Here is a 22,775-nt window from a genome sequence, read left to right on the forward strand (position 1 = left end):
AGTTTTTTGGGTTGATTCGCCGCTTGGTTAAGTTGGGTTCTAAAATAGTTCGCCTTGGCTGTCTTGATTTGTTTGTTATAAGCACTTCTTGAATGGAAAAAATGGTTAATCTGGCCCACAGACACGAATATCTGTCAAGATAGATTCCTGAACAAGACACAAGGGTTTACAGTAACTCAGCCAGATCCAAGATATATCCAGAGACAACAACAACAAAAGAAATTCTTGAGGTTTTTTATCAAGGGGCCCCTACAGGGGGAAATCTGTTCACTGGCAACAACACAGAGGGGGACCACAGGTGTCGAGCCCACAACCTCAGCAACAATATGTGAAAACGAGGAACCAACAGGACTGGTGGTGAATGAGGATCACAGTAAAAACAGTTGCAGAGATATTCTTCCTATCTATAATTTATCTTCCACCCACCTTGAAGACGATGAGGCAGCATTGCTTAGTAAGGGATTGTCCTTCGTCCCTTATACCATGATTAACAAATTTAAACTGCATGAAGATCTGCATGCTTTTTTCAGAAAAGTAATACTGAAAAAGTACTTTGAAGGTAGGGATTTGGAGGAGGAGTATGATAATTTATCAAAATGTAAACCTCCATCAAAATTCACTCCAACCCTGGATATGGTAGGACCAGAGGTACAAATCTTCGAAAGACAAGTAGTACAGGATATTACACGCTTATTGTAAAAACCACAGAGACCTTACTTTAATCTAACAAAACAAGAGAATGTTGCCTTGAAAAAACTAGAATCCAATCCACAAATAGTGATTAAACCTTGTGATAAAGGTGGTGGCATTACGGTTTTTAATAAGACTGATTATGACAAAAAAATGCAAACTATGTTATCTAATGTAGAACATTACAGGCCAGCTCAGGCTAGAGAAATACAGCGGTTAAATGCATCCATTAAGGAAATTACTTAATCAGCACTTATGGATGGTTTTATCTGTGATAATGAATTTACCTTTCTAAATAAAACATGCCCAGTGACACCGGCCATGTATGGCCTCCCCAAGACGCATAAAAATGAAGGTCAACCACCAATGCGTCCAATTATCTCAACCATAGGTTCAAGCACAGAACCACTTTCGAAATATGTGGACTCTTTTCTGTGTCCATTGACACAGAAGTATGACTCCTTTGTACGAGATCCAGGTGATATGATCAATAAAATTGAGGGTACTTTGTTTAATCCAACCACAGACATCCTGGTAACGCTTGACATTGAGGCGTTGTATAGCAACATTCCTCAATGTCAAGCGTTACAGGCGGTATCCTCCCTTTTACAAAGGTACCCAGACAATAGACCTGATGCATTCATAGTTCAGTGCTTGGAAGTGGTTCTTTTAAATAATTTTTTTGAATTTGATGGATCGCTGTACAAGCAAGTGAAAGGCACAAGCATGGGAGCTTCCTGTGCTCCAAGTGTAGAGAATACTTACATGGGAGAGTGGAAAAGGAAAATGTTTACAATGAAACCGCCCCTTTTTTTGAAAATGTTTTTTTATGGCGTCGATTCATTGACGATATTTGTTTTGTTTGGCGTGGCGATGTACTACAACTTGAAGAGTACATATTATGGCTTAATGCAAGCGACAAAAATTTAATTACAATAGTGAAAAAGTAGAATTTCTTGATATACTCATAGAAGGAAGTGAAGGAACTTTAAAAGTCAGCTTGTTTCGTAAACCAACTGTGAAAAATACCATACTCCAATTTGGGAGATTTCACCCCACTGCCAAAAGGACTCTATCCCCTTTGGGGAATTCCTCCGAATCCGCCGCAATTGCACATCACTCTCTGATTATTCCATCCATGGTGCGTTACTGAGAGACCGGCTGACCAAGCGGGGCTACCCACACCGTTTGGTCCGCCAAGCTTTCAAAAGAGCAAAATATTATGATAGGGATGCTCTTCTCAAACATACGAAATGCAAATCTAACGAAAAGATAACTTGTGTCATAAATCATTCGCCTTTAAACTATAAGATCAAAAATGCAATTAACAAAAATTGGAGAATCCTAGATGTGGACAATGATAAACAATTTGTTAAGCCCCGGATAGCCTATAGACGTAATAGGAACTTGAGGGACCGGCTGGTCCACACAAGGAATACACCCAAAATGCGAGAGTTACAGACTACCTTGACAGGCTTACCCCTGATACAGGGAAATCACAGATGTGGCGGCTGCCATGCCTGTGAAGCTGCATTGGTAAGAGACACCATAAAATACAATGGTATTGATGTGAAATTAAAATCTTTCACAAATTGCAGGAGCAAAAACGTTGTTTACTTTATTCTATGCCCGTGTGATCTAGCCTATATAGGCGAGACGGGACGGGAATTTAGAATAAGGTTCAGCGAACATAAGTCGGCAGTGAGGACAAGCAAATTGACAGCACCACTAGTACAACACTGTTTGGACTTTCATCACAATGATACTGATTTGAAGTGGTGTATTTTGGAAAAGGTACAATATAAGAATGGGGAACTAATGGAAATAACAAGGAGAAAACGAGAAAGTTTGTGGATTTTCCATATGGATAGTGTTTGTAAAGGCCTCAATGAAAGTATCTCATGGTTTGTAACCAAATAGTGGCCATTAATATCTGATCCAGTTATATAAAATCTTTTCTGGATCTTCTTTTTACTTAAATATTTGAGTAAGAAGTATTACAGAACCATTGAATCAGAGCAGATTTTTGTATCCTTTTATCAACTATCACTATGAATATACAGAGTGGTATGACTAAAATTGATGATAGGCAAGTCGTTCTTTGAAAAAATTGCCCCCTGTCTTTTTCTCCCAACCCCTCCCCCCCTTTTTTCTTTTCATGCCCCCCCCCTTCAAAACCCCCCCTCCCCCTGACCCCTTCTTTTGTTACCCCCCACTCCAAAAAATGTTTTTGAAAGTAAAATTGTCATGGGCACAGTAGGGTAGATCATGCCCTAGTAAATATAATTTAAACAGGTTGTAAGTGAGACATTTGGACTAGGAAGGTAAATGAGTATTTGTAAACCCCTTTCCAATATGGCGCCCGGAATTCGAATTAGTAACATGAAGAACAATACTAGAAACTATTTTCTTCGTTTTCGAACGAAGGATTGTTTTTAGTAATGTGGTAATTTGGTTGTTTAATGAAGAAATGTGAAATTCCCAAATCACATATTTACGGTCAAATCCTATTAGATACAGTGTTAGTGACTACACTCAGACATGGCGCTGCTTTCGCGATGTGTAATCAGTCAATTTAGAAATCTTCACATGCGAATTTGCAAAGCGCGCGAACGCTGATATTTAAATCGCAGAACAATGAGCTCCGGTTCCAAGTCATTGGGCGTAGTTGGTATCCGGGACGCAGGAAGCGTGAACTCAGGTAAGCACTACTCGAAAATAATCTGCAAAATAGAAACTAGGGCCAGGTAATGCCTCATGGTATGAGACTTACAAATGCTTCCATGTAGAACGATAAATTAGGAAGTGTCTCATGTGCGAGTTCAAACCATGGGAAATAGGAATGGTTTTAACGTTTCACTTCCGCATTATCGGTGATATGAAGATAAAAATCAGAAAGCCTAGCGCCTACACTTAATGCCTTTTGTCTGTGACTAAATTTCGTCATCTATGCTGACAGCAGACAAGGGCTGTAATAATGACATTATTTTAAGTACAAAATCTTTGACAAATACTTTATTGAAAGTTGCTGTCATTTAGCTATTACAAGTGGGTTCTGGTTATCAATCTTCGAATTTACACGGGGAGTGAAAAGTGCTTAGCGCCTAATTGTACCTCTTATCTGCGGCTAAATTTCGTCAATAACGCTGATAAGAAATTAGGGTTTAACAATGTCATTGCTCTAAGTCCAAAATCTTTAATAAACATTTTATTACAAACTGCTGTCATCTATATTATTACAGCACCAATGGATGCACTAAAAATTGTGAAAAAACGATGAAATCTGGTCCCCGATTTGAATAGGGATACTGCTACTAACAAACGTGCATAAGGTCAGTATACTCAAAGAGATTTAGAATACAACCGCAATTCATTGAGAGGTTGATATATAGTGAGAATTCTCTTGTATTTTTTACTACATTTTCTACTAGACTTTGGTGACAAGCAATACAAACTGATTAAGGGGAACAGCCAAAAAGAAATTACTAGTTAAATAAGACAAGTCGGATTCGATCTAGTGTTGAGGTAAGCAGTTTGGTAATACAAATAAAAGACATGTCACATCTTCAAGATATAGACAGACTAAAATGTATCTTTTAATGTCGTAATAGGACGTACTGCCTATCCCATCAGTGAAGGTGATTTCCAGTAGAAGTCATCGCCTTGCACTATTGCTACGGTAAGACAATTTACCAGTAAATATGTAGTATATTTTAAAACATGGGGTTACCAAGAGAAAATTCCTCTTTTTTGTAATCAATGTAGGGGTGTTTTCCGAAATTCGATCTTTGGAAAAATTCTCTCTTCAATCTATTTTCCATATTTTTCTCTGCTCTATGCACTTTATAAACAGAGAGTGACACTTTCTCTATTCACATCTGGCAAGATACAATGTGTTATTGTTATCATTAAGTTAGGTCGTTGTGGGTCCATGTCATGTACAAATAAAAGACGAAATGAATGCATAAAATAATAATTGATGTAAACATTGGTAGTCCTTCATGAATTGATTTAGATAGAGATGTTTTTTCTTACAGGAATAGATAATTGGTTGTTTTCAATGTTGGTGGATGCGGATATATTTATTTCTGTTTGTAATTGCAGATATCCCTATAGAGTGCACAATTTGGTGTGAAGAACTTTGTTCTGTCAAAGGTCCTGAGGAAGGTGGTCTTAATCCACCGAAACGCGTCGACCTAGCGTGTCAGTTCACATAAAAGATCTGTGACTCCTTAGACACAGAATAAAGAGTGAATTTTGAATGAATGTTAGAGGATGTGTGTTGAATTTGTGAGAATGTTATTTGGTGTTTTCTGTAGGGTATCTCAGGTATAAAAATGTTTTTAATTGTTTAGATGTACAAATGTAAACGATATTCATGTATTGATCTAAAATCTTGTTTATAATATGAATTTACAACAAAAAATATAAAAATATATAGAAAAGAATTTTTCTAAAAAAGTAAAAGATAATTACTAAATAAAAAAATATGAAAGAAATCATTGCATCTGTTATGTTTTGAAGGACTAGAGTTGAAAGTAGGAACTATATGTCATAATTAAAATTTAGTAAGGCCATGAGGGAATTTCTTTTGTTGTGATATTGCTTTTCCTCTCTTTTCCCTGGCCGAAAGTATCTATAGAGGGGGTCCCTTTGATATGTTGATATATCCAGAGACAACATCCAGGGATAATAACAACTTACAGAGTAGGAAAACTGTGCCTTGAATGGGTACAAAAATCTACACTTCCGGAGATAAAACAACACTTAACTTTACTTAAAGATGGCGTTGATTTGCGAGAATTCTTACTTGGTCCTCACAAACCACGTCATAAACGTTTCATATACGCCGGTATATACGCTGCTTACAATGAAGCATGGAAAGTCACGCAAATGGAAACGGCTGAAAGTGTCGAAAGGTAGGGCCGAATTTGACCAAGAACCCTTCAGTATTTGCCCGGCATTAGCCGCCTCTCATACCATTTCGAGATTACCAAACAAAGAGGCAGGCGCTGGAGACAGAAGGCAGGAAACAGGAGTTTATTCCGACGGAGCAGAACACGTCAAATCAGACAACAGGGTATCTTCTCGAGGTGCTCTAAACGCATCCTTGAGGCCTGGCCTCTTATACACAGGTTTATTGCTTTATTACATGAAACACATTCTTGTCAATACTTGATGTACGGAAAGACATCCTCGGAATCCCCGCTTCACCCCCGTTCCCACAAACATTTACAGTAGAGTTCCCACCTCGACCTCAGCATGTGGTGGTTGTCGCGCAGCTGGACATTCTGCTGGGAACGGGAAAGGGGGCGATCGGTCGGATCTGGAGGTGTGAGGGTATTGATTAACCACCGCTCCTTTGATGTGAGGCGGGGCCCTACTGTAGGGGGCAATAAACTGCATCTGCCGGGCTAGGTGATGGCCTGGGATCGGGCTGGACAATCGGGCAGGGAGGAAGAGGTTATCAAAGAAGGGCCTGTTCTTTGAATGAGATGAAAGAGCGAGGGGGTTCAGCACGGGATGTGGCTCGGAGACAGGGTCGTGCTAGAGGTGCGCTTATGGTCCAAGCAGGAGAAACCGGGGGCTGCCGGGGCGCGGGGGAATGCTTGCGAGGCTGGGGTGTGAGGGGGAGAGGCGCGCAGGCTATTGGCAGTGGGCAGAGAGGTCGTGACACAAAAATGGCTGCCACCTACTTTCGCGATGGGGCCTAAAAGGGACAAGATGGCGTGGCTACTGTTTTCATGATTGTCGCTCTACTTTCAACAGTGGCTGTGGTGAACATAAATGAACGCCGCTTATGTATACCGATTTTAGTCATTTTCCACAGTCCCCAGTTTTTATCATGAGTAAGTTCATTTCTGTTCATGTCTGAGGTAAGGACGTACAAGCTGACATTTTAGTTATACTAATAAGGGAGGTATGTGGCTGGGCTGTCTATCGAGGTCTTTGGTAGCCCATATGCATTACGGGCAGATGGAAATAATCCTACTATAAATGTTGACAGAATCGTACATAACCACATGCAGTCAATGCGATAGGCGAGGAGGCAGTGCATACAAAATTACATTAGCTGTGTCATACGTCAGACCTTGGAGACCGGGACATTATTTAGACGATGTAGGAAATTCGTTTGAATACAAGCATGATGTCATACAGAAAATGTTCTGGCAGAATAAGGGCTATTATCACTTGAGGTCTGGACTCCATGGGGATCAAAACTAAACAGCATGTTCATGTGCATAACTGGTGTTCTACAATCATCAAGGTATAGAGTTAACGCCTTCTTAGTTATCCTTGTACAATTGAAAAGCGACCGATGTAAGGTTATGAAAACTCAATTGGGTGGTATTCAATATGAAGCGGTTGGGAGAGAAATTCAACTTGACAAGGGACAGTCAAGGGGTGGAAATGTTCAAAAAGGGTTCGTCTGTCCAGTGTCTTTTTACAGCGAGCCATCACTGGTAGGCTCTCATCGTTCTTCCTCTTTCGTTGGCGCTGTTAAGCACCGGCGGTGGAGCTACGCGTCCGGCTCTACTTCAGACCTCGCGTTGCAGGGTGTGGTCATTCTTTGCTCTTGGACCACAGTCCTGTGTTTGTCCTCAGAGTCAAGTTCAAAAATTCCATATAAAAAAAGGGGGGGGGGTTATGGGGGCGTGCTTTGGGAGGCCGAGGGAAGAGAGGGTGGAGTGGGATCAGATCTGAAACGGACCAAGGAGGGCAGAAATTTCAAGCAAGCGGGCCAATCAATCGGGCACAATGGGCTGGGACTTTCGACACGAGCTCATCAACGTGCAGGGGCTTCTGGGTGGCCCTTCTTTCCTTCACTTTCCACGCTGAGAACGGTGCCTTGTCCCGCAACTCTTTGCTCTGCGGCTCCCCCTAGGTCGAGGTCATAGATTTTCCCCGATCTGCAGCCAGGCTGTGCGTCACATCCGGCCTCTCTCCTCCCGACGACTGCACGTTATCCTTGAATGAGTATAAAAAAACAATTTTTTAGGGAATTGGCAGGGGAAGATGTTTACACACTTTAATTTCTCTCCCAACCCCAAGTAGTTGGGGAAACGTTCATTGGTCACGATAGGGTGGATGCTTAGTAATCCTTACATCGGTGTATGTTGTTAACTCATGCATCATTGCTGTAGTGCAGGTTGGCAAGCATTTTTATTTTCAAACAACACGTCTGTCTGGTGTTTTACTCTTGTTATAGTTGCGAACGTGGCAAGAAGTCTGATGTCTAAAAATTACATAGTTTATCGAATTCAAACCGGCTCCTTCAGTAGAGACTCGCGTTTGTCTAAAACAAATCCTGTTGAGCTATATGTTTCTTCAAGGTCTGTTAATTTATAAAAATTGTGAAATGCTGTTATCATGGGACTATAGCTACAGTCTTTAAGATTTTCTGGGACGGCTGGTACAGAACTGGGACCATTCTGGAGGAACGGGGACGTATCGGACATTCTATTTTTGTACAATGGGCGGAGGTAATCCGAACGATGAGGGTGGTGTTACCAAAGTACTTAAGACAAAAGCCACTGACATATAGTTCCCTTTTTAAGGGTCAGATTAGGGGACATCAGTCGTCTCACCTGTCCTTTCTTTCTCGGCCAATTAAGTTTCATCATTTTACAGAAAGGAGAGGCAGTACTATGGCAAAAATATGATCGTTTTGTTTCTGTCAATTTGTTCAAACACTGTCGTGTCTAAGAGCCAATTATTCCCGTACCGGCGAGGTACAGTGTCGTCATTTATTCAAAAGGGAGCGAGGGAGCCCTCAGAGGGAGAGAGCGTCGTGCGTACCAAATAGGCTATTAGTACACGTACAACATAAAAAGAGGGAGAGATAGGGAGAGACGTGTACAATAATAGGCTATTCAGTGCACACACATATAGATCAGTACGGGTCAGTTTCACGCAAAAAAAACACAAGCTGAGGGAAAACATAAATTCATAGTTTACGTAAACACAAATACCAGATAGGGTGCGACAGTACTTACATCAAGTACGAAAACTTAAGATAAAACAGAGGGCTATTTTTGGCGAAAGAGCCTTTTTCATGCGTGTTGCATATTTTCAGTACTCCATTTAATTCATTCGGGGGTCGAGCTCTTCGTTCTCCTTCCTTCCTAATAGCAGACAATTTCTGTTGGTAACCTCGCTTCAATAAATACTTACTCCTTTTAATTGGTCGGACACTGGTCCAGTCGTGCTTATACTCACGGTGGGGCCTTCCAACATCTAACAAATGTCGATCCGAGTTGAGGTAAAGGAGGGGTGTCTGTCGGATGTGCGATGGTGCAATTCTGACTTTTCTATGAGGATGGAAGAAGAGGGGGTGAATCTAAAACATGACAATATCCCTAATTTCTGGGCTGAGGGGGGATTTTAGATGAATCCCAACCCGGGGTATCCTTAACTTTTCTTATCTAGTCTGCACATTAAGTTGACTCACTGGTGCGCGTCATTTAGGGCGTTCATTTGGGATATCGGTTGGGGTCCGAGGTACTACAATAACTCTTCAAGTTTCTGGCGTAGGCCACTCTCCCATTCACTAGCTCCAGAGAGGGAGAGAGAGTCGTTCCTAGGTAGGGTAAGTGCTATATTCTTTCTCGTCCTTCACATGCAGGTACCATGTTCGGGCTTGTTTTTCTTATTCCATTAACCGCTCGATCCATACCTCAGTCATACAAAAAAAAGCATTCGTCCGTCAACCCAGACGTGCGCCACACATGAGCATTCATACAACACAAGTCGGGGCCCACGCGTGCATTCATACCATACAATTCTTCTTCTTTCTGCGTGTAACACGGTGCATTCTGGGTCTTCTCCATACTCCAGCTGAAATTCCGATATTAACCTGCAGAGGAAGAGAAAGGGGGGGGGGGTGACAGCGTACAAAGCACATCAGTGCGCAAAAACACGAAAATGTTTTTACCTACCACGTGCCTAACTTATCTTCTGTGGGAAGCAGTACCTTGCATCTCGGCATTGCAGCCCAGAGGAACTGGTCTATCGTCCTATTCATAGATATATCTAAATATCCGAGTCTTTTACCTGTTGCTTATGCTGCAGGAATGCAAAAGCACGACAGATCTTGACTATTCTGTTCGCATTGTTCGTATGTACCATGCCTTTCTAATCTTTCATAACCAAAATTGCTTCATTTTATTTGTAAAAACTCAAACGAGACAAATGGTTGCAGGATCAATGAAGGTTGACTTTATAATTGAAAGTAAAACAAGATCAGTTACAATAAAATCGTTTATACGCATACCATGGGCGAGCATCATGAGTAGCATTACTTCGAAAATACAATAATCAATAGTGAATAAGAACCAATTTCAGCAGGGTTGTCCGCATGCCCAGTCAGTACCCTTCCCCGCCCGCCACGTGCTCAAGGACCGTATACATATCCCATAATATCAAGGCTACGCAGCTAAAACGTCATAAGGAGTTGCAAGTCTCGCCCATACTGGCGCCATTTTGGGGCGTGGCCGGGTGGGTCCAGAGTATAGTTCAAATGCCTCCGACAACTAGCGGCCGGACCAGAATCCCTTTCGGTAGTCCAAAAAGTTTGTTAGCGCCAACAGAGAGGACAAGCGGCGTGGACTGCGGCTTAAAGGCGAGGAAGGCAAAATCTTCCCTACTGGGTCCCGCTGAGGTCCCACCGGAGCTGATCGAGTTTGGCAGTACAAAGGCCGGTGTCAGCACGAGAGCACCACCATCTTGTGACAATGTTGTGGCCACTCCGGAGAGCGGGACAGCAGGTGTATCCCTCCACCGACACGTTGAATCAGTCTTTCCTTTGATACCAGATGTGGATAAGGTGGCGGTCGCCCGGGGCAGTGGCATATCCATGGGGGATAGTCGAGCAACAGTGGCGGTGGCCCCCACCGGAAGCCTGCGGGAGCCGAGGGCCAGTGACTTTCGAAGAATTTTTAAAACTGAGAGGACGTCTTCAAGAGTGGGGCTCATGCCCGAGCAGGCAAGCATCCGAGTTCCAAGGCAGCCCAGCGCCACTCCAATGGACCAGGCCCAAATCCGGGGTGTCAGCCGCCATTTTGTGAGCTCCGTCGCAGCCGCCTGTCGCTGCACCGCAAGAGCGGGTGCAATTCAGTTGGATGGTGGATGAGACACTGTTCCGCCAGAGCGGGCGCAACTCAGCTGGCCGAGCGAGGCACTGTGCCGCAAGAGCGGGCGCAACTCAGTTGGCCAAGCTAGGCACTGTGCCACAAGAGCGGGCGCAACTCAGTTGGCCGAGTGAGGCGCTGGGGTGTAGCTGAGGTACCTCCACCTGGGGAGGTGGGGGAGGCTCGTTCGCGCCGCCTCTCCCTCCCGGCGCACCCCACGCCGTCCGGATGCCACCTCAGGGCGGACGAATGGGAAGGCCCGTACAACGACATCGTGGCCGTGGTGCTTCCGGGCCATCCACCCGACGACCTCTTCGGCCGATGGCTGCCAGCAAGGTCTTGGCGCGTCGGGTAGCCTCCGGCCTATTCGCTCAACGGGCCGCTACCGATGCTACCTCGCCAGCTGATGGCTTTTGTAGACTTTTTTATAGCCCAAAGCCTACTAAAAAGTAGCTCAAAGTAGCCCAACATTGAAGGCGGGACAGGAACAGCGTTAAGCAGACGGCGAATGCGTTGGGTTTGTTGTTGCAGCCGGCTGCCATGTAAATAGTTGTTTAATAAAAAGTTTTAAATAGTTGTTTAATAAAAAGTTTTAACATGTTACTTTGCTGGAGTGTTGTATATATTTATAATGCTTGCATAGGGTTTGTCGTTATTTGGGCGGGGTGGGCGGTGGAGCCGAGCTGTCTTGCAGCCATCATGGCGTCGAGCTCGATTCTTCTCATTAGTTTCATATTTCTCATGAGGGGTTGTTCCTAATGTTTCTATTTTAGCGAGGTCAGAAAAGAGATCCCATCAGTGGCCTACTGATTTTACTCGATTCCTTTTGGTTTTCCTAACGATTTTTATGTTTTTGTTTGCTAGCACGATACAGTGGCTAACCCGCAATTTTTTATATATATTTATGTCCTTTTTATTAGGGGTGTCCTCCGGCGGAGCCGGATGATCTACCTCTAATAAACGGTCCGGGCTGAACCACCTACCAACAAACGGGGCAAAGATAGGCATGACGGGTTACAAAGGGGACAAAAGTCTGCACTACCTATCCTTCACTATCCGCAAAGACTAAACAGAGTATTGCGACCCTGTGCTTATTTGTGAATAGAGAATAACCCAAAGAGAACCAATTCCGAACGATCAATGTTCGGTCAAACAATCAATCAAATGAGGGATAAAAATAGGCACGACGGATTACAACGGGGGCAAAAGCCTGTGTTACCTATCCTTCACTATTCACAAGGACTAAACAGAGTATTGCGACTCTGTGCTTTTTTGTAAATAGAGAATGATCCAAAGAGAACCAATTCCAAAACAGTAAATGCTTGGATAACAATCAATCAAATGGAGAGGGAAGTAGGCACGACGGGTTACAACGGGGGCAAAGGCCTGCGTTACCTACCCTTCACTATCTGCAAAGACTAAACAGAGTATGGCGACTCCGTGCTTGTTTGCAAATAGGGAATCTCTCAGAAACAATCAAATGAGTAATACTAGTATTTTCAAACAATCAAACCATCAATTCGCAATTCGTCGTGTTTACACGACCTTACCCGGACCGCATGGACAGTTTCTCATCTTCCGCTTCCAGCGCCTGATCGTCCTCTATTCTCTGTAATTGCTGTGGCACTCCTGATGGTTCCCAGTCAGGACCGTAGATCACTCGAGAGAGGTCTGCTCGGAACCGGTGAAGTTCGGGTGATCGGCTGCCAGACGAGGGTCTATCGGGCAGGTGCACTTCCCGATCGTTGCAGTCATTCACTCTGTCGTTGGGACCTCTCTCACTGGATCCACGCGTCGCTGATGGGCCCCACGTTGGGCGCCAATTGTCGAAAGGTAGGGTCGAATTCGACCAAGAACCCTTCAGTATTTGCCCGGCGTTAGCCGCCTCTCATACCATTTCGAGATTACCAAACAAAGAGGCAGGTGCTGGAGACAGAAGGCAGGAAACAGGAGTTTATTCCGAGCAGAACACGTCAAATCAGACAACAGGGTATCTTCTCGAGGTGCTCTAAACGCATCCTTGAGGCCTGGCCTCTTATACACAGGTTTATTGCTTTATTACATGAAACACATTCTTGTAAATACTTGATGTACGGAAAGACATCCTCGGAATCCCCGCTTCACCCCCGTTCCCACAAACATTTACAGTAGAGTTCCCACCTCGACCTCAGCATGTGGTGGTTGTCGCGCAGCTGGACATTCTGCTGGGAACGGGAAAGGGGGCGATCAGTCGGATCTGGAGGTGTGAGGGTATTGATTAACCACCGCTCATTTGATGTGAGGCGGGGCCCTACTGTAGGGGGCAATAAACTGCATCTGCCGGGCTAGGTGATGGCCTGGGATCGGGCTGGACAATCGGGCAGGGAGGAAGAGGTTATCAAAGAAGGGCCTGTTCTTTGAATGAGATGAAAGAGCGAGGGGGTTCAGCACGGGATGTGGCTCGGAGACAGGGTCGTGCTAGAGGTGCGCTTATGGTCCAAGCAGGAGAAACCGGGGGCTGCCGGGGCGCGGGGGAATGCTTGCGGGGTTGGGGTGTGAGGGGGAGAGGCGCGCAGGCTATTGGCAGTGGGCAGAGAGGTCGTGACACAAAAATGGCTGCCACCTACTTTCGCGAAGGGGCCTAAAAGGGACAAGATGGCGTGGCTACTGTTTTCATAATTGTCGCTCTACTTTCAACAGTGGCTGTGGTGAACATAAATGAACGCCGCTTATGTATACCGATTTTGGTAATTTTCCACAGAAAGAATACGAGAAATTGATCATATTAATTTAGAGAAAGCACTCTCTGTAGTTGACAATGGGTTAACAACTCTGTCATCCAGAATTTATTCTTTGGACAGCATTGTATCCTCTGCCATAGACATAATGGAACAGGACTTGCTAATGGTACAACATATCCAGTCTCAATTACGTTCTATAATGCTGTTAGGCTGGACGTTACAAAACCCTTGTTCTGGCTATGTGCCTTGGAGTCTAATCAACACTATGTCATTGTTTACTGTATTTAACCTTACAGATAAACAAATCTCTTTGGCACAGAGGGGAGCTGACTATATGGTGCTGAGCATAGAAAAACTGGAGAGATTACCATTGACCGTTTCTGAGAAACCATCAGTTGAATGGATAATACATGGCACCATCACGATACCAGTGACGATTTTCCAGTTTCAATTTTGCTTAAAACATATACCAGAAGGCCTGTATGAAAGGTTGGGTAAAGAATACATTAATTCAACCTGGGATTTACCATACATACACAAATGTTGGAGTGGGGAGAAGGAGGTATTTCTAAGTGGAAAAAACACATTAAGAGGTACACTTCTGTGTTAAGGCATTAATTTACATGGAGCCTGTGAGGGTTCTTCAAACAACTTATCATGCCACCTGCAGTGTTCCCCGCCAGTGGTGATAGATCCAATGTTTAGGCAGCTTTCCAATGGAAGCTACCTAATGCTCAATGATCACAGCTGTTGTGGAATGATGCCAGGGACAGCCTATCTGGTTAGTGTATCAGCCAGGGTCACTTGTTGTATGCAAGTATTGTTTCCGAAAACTAAGACAGACGGGGAGTCGCCACTATGGCCTTCACTGAACATCTCTTCTATCCGAATTGATACTTTAAGCAGAATGAAAGCCATTCTTTCACAAAAAACTGTGCCACTGACCTCGTCCAGAGAGACGTATGATCTGCAAGTTGCAAGGTCCTCTGCAGAGATACATGCATTATTATCAACAAACTGCCCAATACATTTCGCAGAAATGTTAGGTCGTATCTTAAACATGTCTGATACCAGCGGTATTGTACATGTATTTAAGACGATTTTTTCGGGACTGTTAGCACCCTTTGAAGCAGTCCTGGGCATTTTTCCTAACTTCGTGCACTCTGTATCGGCGGCCTGCCTCTCATGTTGGGACTCGTAGCAGGGATTCTATTTTTTCCCCCTGCTCCGTTATGGCAAATCCAGCCACCAGCGATACCGAAATTATCATGGAGAATGCTCTCCTGGCCATGCAGTATTGTGACAGAATTACACAGACCCTTGGCTTGGCTCGTTTGAGAGATCTGAATACCACATGGTTCCTGTCATTTAGACCAATCTGGCAAGATTGCATCTTACCTGTTCTACGATGCCTGCTTTGTGGAGAGGAATGCGTGTTAGATGTCTGTCTAACACTTCCATCAGCAATGCCAACGGATGTTGACGCTTTACTGAGTCCGGTGACGGCTCATGTACTGTGTTGCCCCCAACGGCTACCGATCCTGATGACGGCATTCATTGAGATCTCACTGGCAATTCCAGCTGAAGGTGAGATACGCGGACCAATAGGAACACAGGTACCATCTGCTGCAAACATTGCTAATGCGACTGACGCTGACGGCGATGTTTCACATCTGTGTACAATTGACCTTAATGAAGTGGTTCAACTTTCATCTACTCTGGTAGACGATTTCTTTGCCAGCCTAGATGACTTAATGTTTTCTCCTGACACCGAGAATAACTTTTGAAGTTAGCACACAGGGATCCTTGAAATCTGAAATTCGACCTTCACTTTTTTAAAACAAAAAAACTTCTAACTTTGGAACTCGATTTTTCTACGATTTGATTTGACTTTTTTTCCAAAACACAATGAACCTTGGCACAAAAGCAATCTGCTTAAAGTAGAACTATTCTTAGAGAACAGGAATTCTTTGAATACTTCCTAGGAACAATATTGACCTAATAAGCATACCAAAACCACAACAGTTTGTATATTCTGCTATGGGATGGTCTCGACTTTTTTCTTCTGTACCTAAGAGCCATTTCATAAATGTAATTTTCGTGATTCATTAGGTTATCATATGCTTACAATGAAATCATTTCTTTTAAAATGCGTACTGTACAAATGCTCATTTTATGTGTACAACCATTTTCAAATGCATTTATATGTATTTTTGGGTGGGATTATAAACACATGCTCTAGATTATATGTTTTAGTACTTGAACTTAGATGAACATGATAATGTGGAGTGGGTGTTGTATAACATTTTAGGACCCTATTGTAATTTTCCCAATTCATGCCGTCAAATAGGTATAAATCACCATATCCTTATAAAGGCATAAGAATCATAACCATATTTAGACATAGCTCATGCAGTCCAAATACGACAGGGCTACTTCCACTAGTTCCGAAAATCTACAACGATTTCTTGGAAAACTCGGCTTCAGCAGCTTGGGACTTTCCCTTGCTCGAAAACTGACTTGTCCAAGAACTCATGGAGTTTTTTCAAAGAACTGAGACTCTTTGATGCCGTTATTATGTCCACCTTTACGTCAAACTCAGTACCTTCAAGGTATAAATATGCCCACACTTGCTATAGCAAACACACGGTGGTTTGGAGCAGTTCGACTATCTACTTGCCCGACGCGCCCTGCTACTGCAAGTGCCGAAGGAAGCCGACCCTCCAGCAGACGCACTGAGAGAGATGCTGTATTTTCTCCTGCTGAGAAATCCAGCTCCAGTGTTTCCAAGCTACCCTTGCGGGTTGTTAGGAAATCGAGTCCTGTGCCTGACCTTCTTCATTCCAAATCAAGTGACGGAGCTGGTTAGAACCCATAGAGAAATCTTGGACAAACTCTTGGCAAAAGAATACTACATTTATGCTACACCTGACTTACTTCTTCCCTAGTACTAAGCTTAGGTTAGGTACATCGGGGTAGGCATATTTTAGAGGCACCAGTTGAGTACTTTTAGCCTCTGTTATTTATGTATGTATTTATCTATGGTTTAGGAACCATACAATGCTCTTACAGTATTATTTTATTCTACTCTTTTTACTGTATGCATTATATTTTGCAACCAGTCTTACGATTGTAGCAGTTAATTAAAGATAGAGATCTAGTCGACCTCAGTCCTACGTCTAATCTATAGGATATATTATTCCAATGCGCAGAGCCTATTGGGAATATAGGAACTACACTACACTAGGAAGGTTTGGATGCGGAAGCAGGGGTGAGTTGGTAGACTCTAGAGCATGGTCTGCTTTGCCGCCAAAAAGGTGACGGCCATCAAAAGGCATGTCCATCAGGGTGTTCTGGACATCCCTAGAAAAGCCAGTCGATCTCATGCAGGCATAGTGGCGAAGGGCTACCGACATGGAAATAATCCTGCCTAGAGAGTCGGCGTATCCAGTCCACAATGGATGGTAAACTTTGCTGCATCTCTTCCGGTGGCAACATCCTGGAAAAGTACTGTCCGGGACTCCTCCGGACACTGGGGCAGCACTTGCGCAACCATGTCTCACACAGAGTGGGAATACAGGCCCAATAGACAAGCAGTGTTTACCGACCGCAGCCCCAAGCTGGCGGAAGAAACAATCTTATTCCCAAGATGATCCAGCTACTTGGATTCCCTATCTGTTGGAATGTTAGGGAATGAGTTCTTGAAGTAGAGGCTTGGATCACCAAGCTCTCAAGGGTGGGGTGTTGGGAGGGGAAAGTGTAGTCGCCTGGGGCCAGGCGGTGGCGTCGGGCAACCACCCTATCCACGGGAGCCCCCGTGTTGGGCCTGCACCAATTGCCCAAAAGGATATCGATCAGGGCTTCATTGAACGGCAGCAGGGGCTCCGAAGAACTCGCTGCCGGCTGAAGCACCTCTGTCAGGAGGTTAGTCCTGACTGCCATCGTAGGAAGCTCGAGGTTGAGAGGCTGGGGCCGCGCTAAGCAACAACACTGCGTAAGACGCTTCCTCCTCCATAGCCACCGTAGGAGGAGACAACATTCCAAGGTCTGGTGAGGTATCCAGTCCACTGGCATCTCCCGGTCCTCTCTCCAGTCCTGTTTGTACTTCAACTGGTCTGACAAAGGTTCCCCAGACCCCTCCCAGTCTTTTTCACCCTCCTCTGGCTGCCAGTTTGGCTGAAAATGGCCAGGGTGAAACACAGGGGCAAAAGTACCCATCGGCGCCGGATCTGGCGTTGCCCGACGCCGGTTTGGTTCCGGGTCCACGTCGAGTTGGATGCCGGGGAAGACGCCGGCTGGGGGTCCAGGCCGCATTGGTAGCAGACTCTGTGCTGGTGGAGTCGGTGGAGGTGTCACAAAGGCCAGAGCCGCCGGCAGAGAAGGCCTAGGGCCCCCAACCGAGTCTTCGGGCCTGAAGGCATGCCTCCAGAGTCGGGCTGGCCAAAGATGGCATGCATGGCTTCGTAAGACTGACGAAGCTGGGCAGGGGTCACTCCGGGTCCCGGGAAGGGAGAAAAACTCAGAGTCGGCCCTTCAGGCTCCGCACGCTGGCCACGGGAGTGGCACTGGCTGCATCCCTTGTCACGTCGGCCAACCGCCGGGAAGAAGTTGAAGAACGAGAATGGTTCTTTGACTCCTTTTTGTGCTTCGACTTACCTGACCCCGAGTGCGAAGACTTGGATGACGAGTGATGATGGCTCCGCGACTGGTCACTCGACCTCTCTTACAACCGGGACCTCGAATGGTGCAGAGCCGACTGCCGGTGCTCAAGAAGCTTTTGGGACCACTCCCGCAAAGCCTTCGGAGCCATGGACCGGCAGTCAGAGCAAGACTTAGGGTCATGGTCACACTCCAGGCAAAAGAGGCACACGGGGTGTAGATCCGTCACCGAATCAGTCGGGAACAGGAACTGCAAGCCTTGAAGCCGGGCATCCCTACGTGCACCAGGAATCGGTAGGACTCGAAAAGACGTCAAAAAAAGTCGCTCAAAAAGTTGTCAAAAAATGACTGGAGGTAGTACTCTCTCTGGATCTGCGCTTGCTGGCGCAGAAAAAGAAAGAACTGATGTCAGCGCTCAAGGGCGGGCTTCGTCTAAGTAGCTACCGTGACATCATCCCGGTGAACACGACGCCAACGACAGACGCAGTGCTGACCGACGCCACCTTCCGACACATAGAGGTACTGCTGCCGAAAAACTTTCCGGATCCAGTCCGACGCCTGGGGATAATTCTAAGGTAAGGAATCTATAACTAACTGTTTCTTTCAGATCTAATGGGCGGGTGAGTGAGTACATGGATCAATGTAGGTAAGGCACATGGATCTTACAAGCCTCAGACAGCAATAGTTATGTGAGAAAAAAAATCTATAATTAACCATAGTGGGCCACTGCAAGCATCACACATACTAACTGATCCTGCAATAAAGTGGTGTTAACAAAAAGAAATCAGCATTTAAATGTATAGATACCCTTGCTTCTGACCCTGACAGTATGCTTGACTATTGTCAGTGAAGTCGAGTGTTTAATATATGGTATCTGTATCAAAAAATAGATCATTGTAAGGCTGGGAGCTGCACTGACGACAGTGGAGAGACAGAAGCCCAATACAAACCTTATGCGCCAACATTTCTGTTTGTCATTCTGTTTATCCTATTTAATTTAGGACAATCTGCCTACAGTGAGTGAAATGCTCCAATAGTTTTATAGCCCTTCTGCTCTGGATACACTAGTTTCTCTCGTGATAGGTCCTCAGCCTGTGTCTCATACCAATATCTTGGGTACGCAGCCTTTAAAAGTCAGTATGGCCCTCAGCAGGGTATGTCTGCACCTGTATGTCAGTTCTCACAAAACACATATATTTGTGTATGAAACCATAATTCTTGAAAACCTAAACTGTTAAGCTGTAAATTATCTGGTATTAAAATAATGTTCACCCTAATAGCAAGATGAAACATAAACGGCAAATTTAAGTAGTCGTCGACACATTATTTCTTGCAGGTCAAAGCAATCCACAACATTTTGTAAAAAAAAAAAGTTACACTTTCCAAAACCTAAACGCAGATCTTCATGATTTATTTAAAACAGTGGAAATAAATAAACCAAAAGGGACAACCTCCCAAGGGCACAATTCCACGTTGCCGTAAATATCAGATCCACTAATAGACATACTAGGTTTTACTCAATACCAACCCTCTCCCATCTGCAATCCTGGCCAACTAAGCCATATTAGTACACTGAGAGAATGATGCACATTTCTGTGAGTACATTCATTAAATGTGTAAATGCTGCTTAAGTTCTAAACATTACTGATTTCATCTGGAACTCACAACTGTACATTTAAAATTGAAGATGCATAAGTAGAGCCAGCTTCAGAGTGTGTGTTCTCCAGACAATGTGAGAATTAAGGACGCCAGCACACAAATACACTATTGTAGCCTAAAATTGTTCAATAATTTTCAACCTATCAGTGGTATTTAACACAAGGTTTTTACCTCAAAGAAACAGAGTTGAGAAAATCCTTCAAAGGCTTTGATGTCAAGTGTTTCTTTTGCTCTTCATCTTCAAACTCTCGAGGTTCATACTGTGTACTGGCATTTCTTGGGAACGTCCTAAATCAGTGAATGATATGTGAATAGAGGTAAATGTATGTGCACAGCTTGTAATATTCTTCATTTCAGAGAAGGGTGATTGTATGATCTAGCCAATTAAAGGTCAATTAAAGTAGCTAATCTATTCCCTGAGAGATTGCAGTTTATCAAGAAAGAACAATGTTATGACTAAAAAAAAAACAATTACGTAAGGGCTCATTTCCTTTGTGATAATAGCATTTGCAATTCGATAAAAAACAGCGTAAGTCTGCAAAAAGAATACATCATGCCAAACCTGGGAATATGTTGGTCCTTTCACAGTCATCTAACTTGAAAAGAGTATATATCATTACTATAATATACATTAGGAGGCAAATGTATTAATTTTATATTGTTCTGAGGCAATTATTTTTTAAAAACTTTAGGGAATTCACTAGCTAATCAATAGGCTCTCTAGTCTTGTAAAACATAGGAAAGGAATGTAAGACATTCTATTTCCCTATCCCAAGTGTGCCCCAGTATAAAGTATCAGTTCCTGCATTTGTAAATTCAAGTAAACAACACCTGTAGGGCCACGTAATAACAATTAATCTATTTTCGATCTATTTTCAAATTGCAGAGGTAATGTTCTCTATTGCGTAACTTTCTTTTTTTCCCCAAGATGACACACGAGGCCTGGATCAAGGAAGAGCATATATCCAGGGTGTCTTTGCAGGGATTTAGTTCTAGGCACAAGACTCCCAAAACTTTCAGGCGAACCCAACAGACATTTATGATGTGAGTGTCTAGCCTGTTGTACATCTGAGATCGTTAACCCCACAAAACAGGATTATCTGCAGTTATGACTTTCTACGCGAGGATCGTAGAACCATGAATTAGACTGAGCAGTGTGTCCTCAAACCAGGGCCCTGAAAAGTGAATCAACCCTAGCTCCAAAAAAATTGTCCTCAGTGGGATGCATGGGTGGGTCCATAAGGAATCTACAGCTAGATAATGTCTCCACCAGATAACGCATTACTGAAGGTAAGTAACTTGTTCATCTGATAGAGACTTCTAGCTGCAGATTCCTTACCTTTGAATAGATATACCAGCCATACCATCCTGGCTATGGGCTGCAGACACATTACTAGACTAATAAAAATGTAAGACTGAAGTGGTGAAATGCCCGTCCCTGCATACCTGACTGTCCAGAAAGTAGTGTTTGGCAAATGTGTGCAGAGATACCCACATTGCAGCCTGCCAGATATCCAGGACTAGAGTACCACAAGCCAACGCTGTGGTTGCAGCTTTTTGCCTGGTGGAATGGGTCCGTAAGCCCCAAGTAGGCTGCTTTTTAGCAAGGGCATAGCAGATCTTAATACAGAGAACGACCCAAAGCAAAATGGTTTGTTTCTGAACTGCCCGACCTTTTTTAGCTCTCACATATACCATGAAGAGTTGGTCATCCACCCAGAACTTTTGTGTGGTCAAGGTAGCACAATAATGCTCTTTTTGGGTCCAGACTATGGAGTCGCCTCTCTTGCTTAGAGGGATGCGTAGGTGCATCAAAGGTGGGCAGTGTGACTGACTGACCCAGATGGAATAGGGTCACCACTTTAGGTAGCAAAGAGGCCCCGGTTCGTAGCACCACCTTATCTGGAAATATCAGAAGATAAGAGACTTGGATGATAAAGCCTGTATCCCACTCACCCTTCGGGCAGATGATATTGCCACTAGAAATGCTGTCTTGATGGCAAGCAACCAGAGGGGACAATTATGTAGCAGCTTAAAGGAAGCAAACATGAGATTAGTGCGAACCAGGTTCAGATCCCACTGAGGTATAATGAACAGCATAGGGGGAAACATACAAACAAGCCCTTTCAGAAACCTGCTCACAATAGGGGACTTGAACAAAGAGTACGAACCCAAAGTTATTAATTGGGATATAATCAGATATTCTCTACTGTACCCCCTCCAAAATGAGACTATCCTGGAGCACTCCCATAATGTATGTATCAGTGTGTACGTCCCCTTGAGCATCTGTCTGTCATACTTATGTTCACGACAAATAGCCATGTTTTGGTAAAGTATGCCCCATAAAGTATTTTGAGCTGGATCAAGCAGAGGTTAGACCTTATCGCCACCTCCCTTGGATGCTGACATGCCTCCCTCGATCGTCATCCTTAAATTTGCCGAGATCTCTCTCCCATCTGTCCAGCAATTTTGAGAGTGGAGGTGAGGAGGGGGCAGGGTCTTAGTGGCAAGTAGGGAATAATATATAACTGAACTGGCATGCCTCTGTAGTGGGGTACTGAGCACCCTGTATTCTAGGGAACTCTCATCCAGTACCTCAAGTTTGGGCCTATTTAGCCACATAGGAGATACCTAATTTGTATACATCTTAAACATTGGCTTCCCGTTAGCTTGAACTGGGCTTGAAGTGCCTCAAAGGTGATTGGTCCATCTGCCAACCTCACGTCCCCCAGTTTGAATATCCTCAGGTCTCATTTGTTGCTTGCCTCCAATCCCTTTAGTCGTGCCAGTCCCTCAGGCTCCAATAAGGGTGTTTCAATGGTGAGCAGCAAGCCGGCCCTGCCATCCAGTAAACTTTTTGGCTTCCTGCCAGGGCTTGATCACCTTCACATTGGGGCTGGTAGCGTCATCAGTTTCC

The 22,775-nt window shown here is 44.2% G+C and overlaps 1 protein-coding gene across 1 annotated transcript in view; it reads right to left on the reverse strand.

The window, feature by feature from the left end:
- The window catches only part of DNAI3 (dynein axonemal intermediate chain 3), a 1,062,540-nt gene that overhangs the window by 741,520 nt on the left and 298,245 nt on the right, over window positions 1-22,775 (reverse strand). Inside the window, exon 8 of the mRNA XM_078645562.1 lies at window positions 20,030-20,146. Coding sequence (XP_078501688.1) covers window positions 20,030-20,146 — 117 coding nt within the window. The remainder of the gene's footprint in view (window positions 1-20,029; window positions 20,147-22,775) is intronic.

This window comes from Lissotriton helveticus, chromosome 1_1 (assembly GCF_964261635.1).
Source record: "Lissotriton helveticus chromosome 1_1, aLisHel1.1, whole genome shotgun sequence".
Classification (NCBI taxonomy): domain Eukaryota; kingdom Metazoa; phylum Chordata; class Amphibia; order Caudata; family Salamandridae; genus Lissotriton; species Lissotriton helveticus.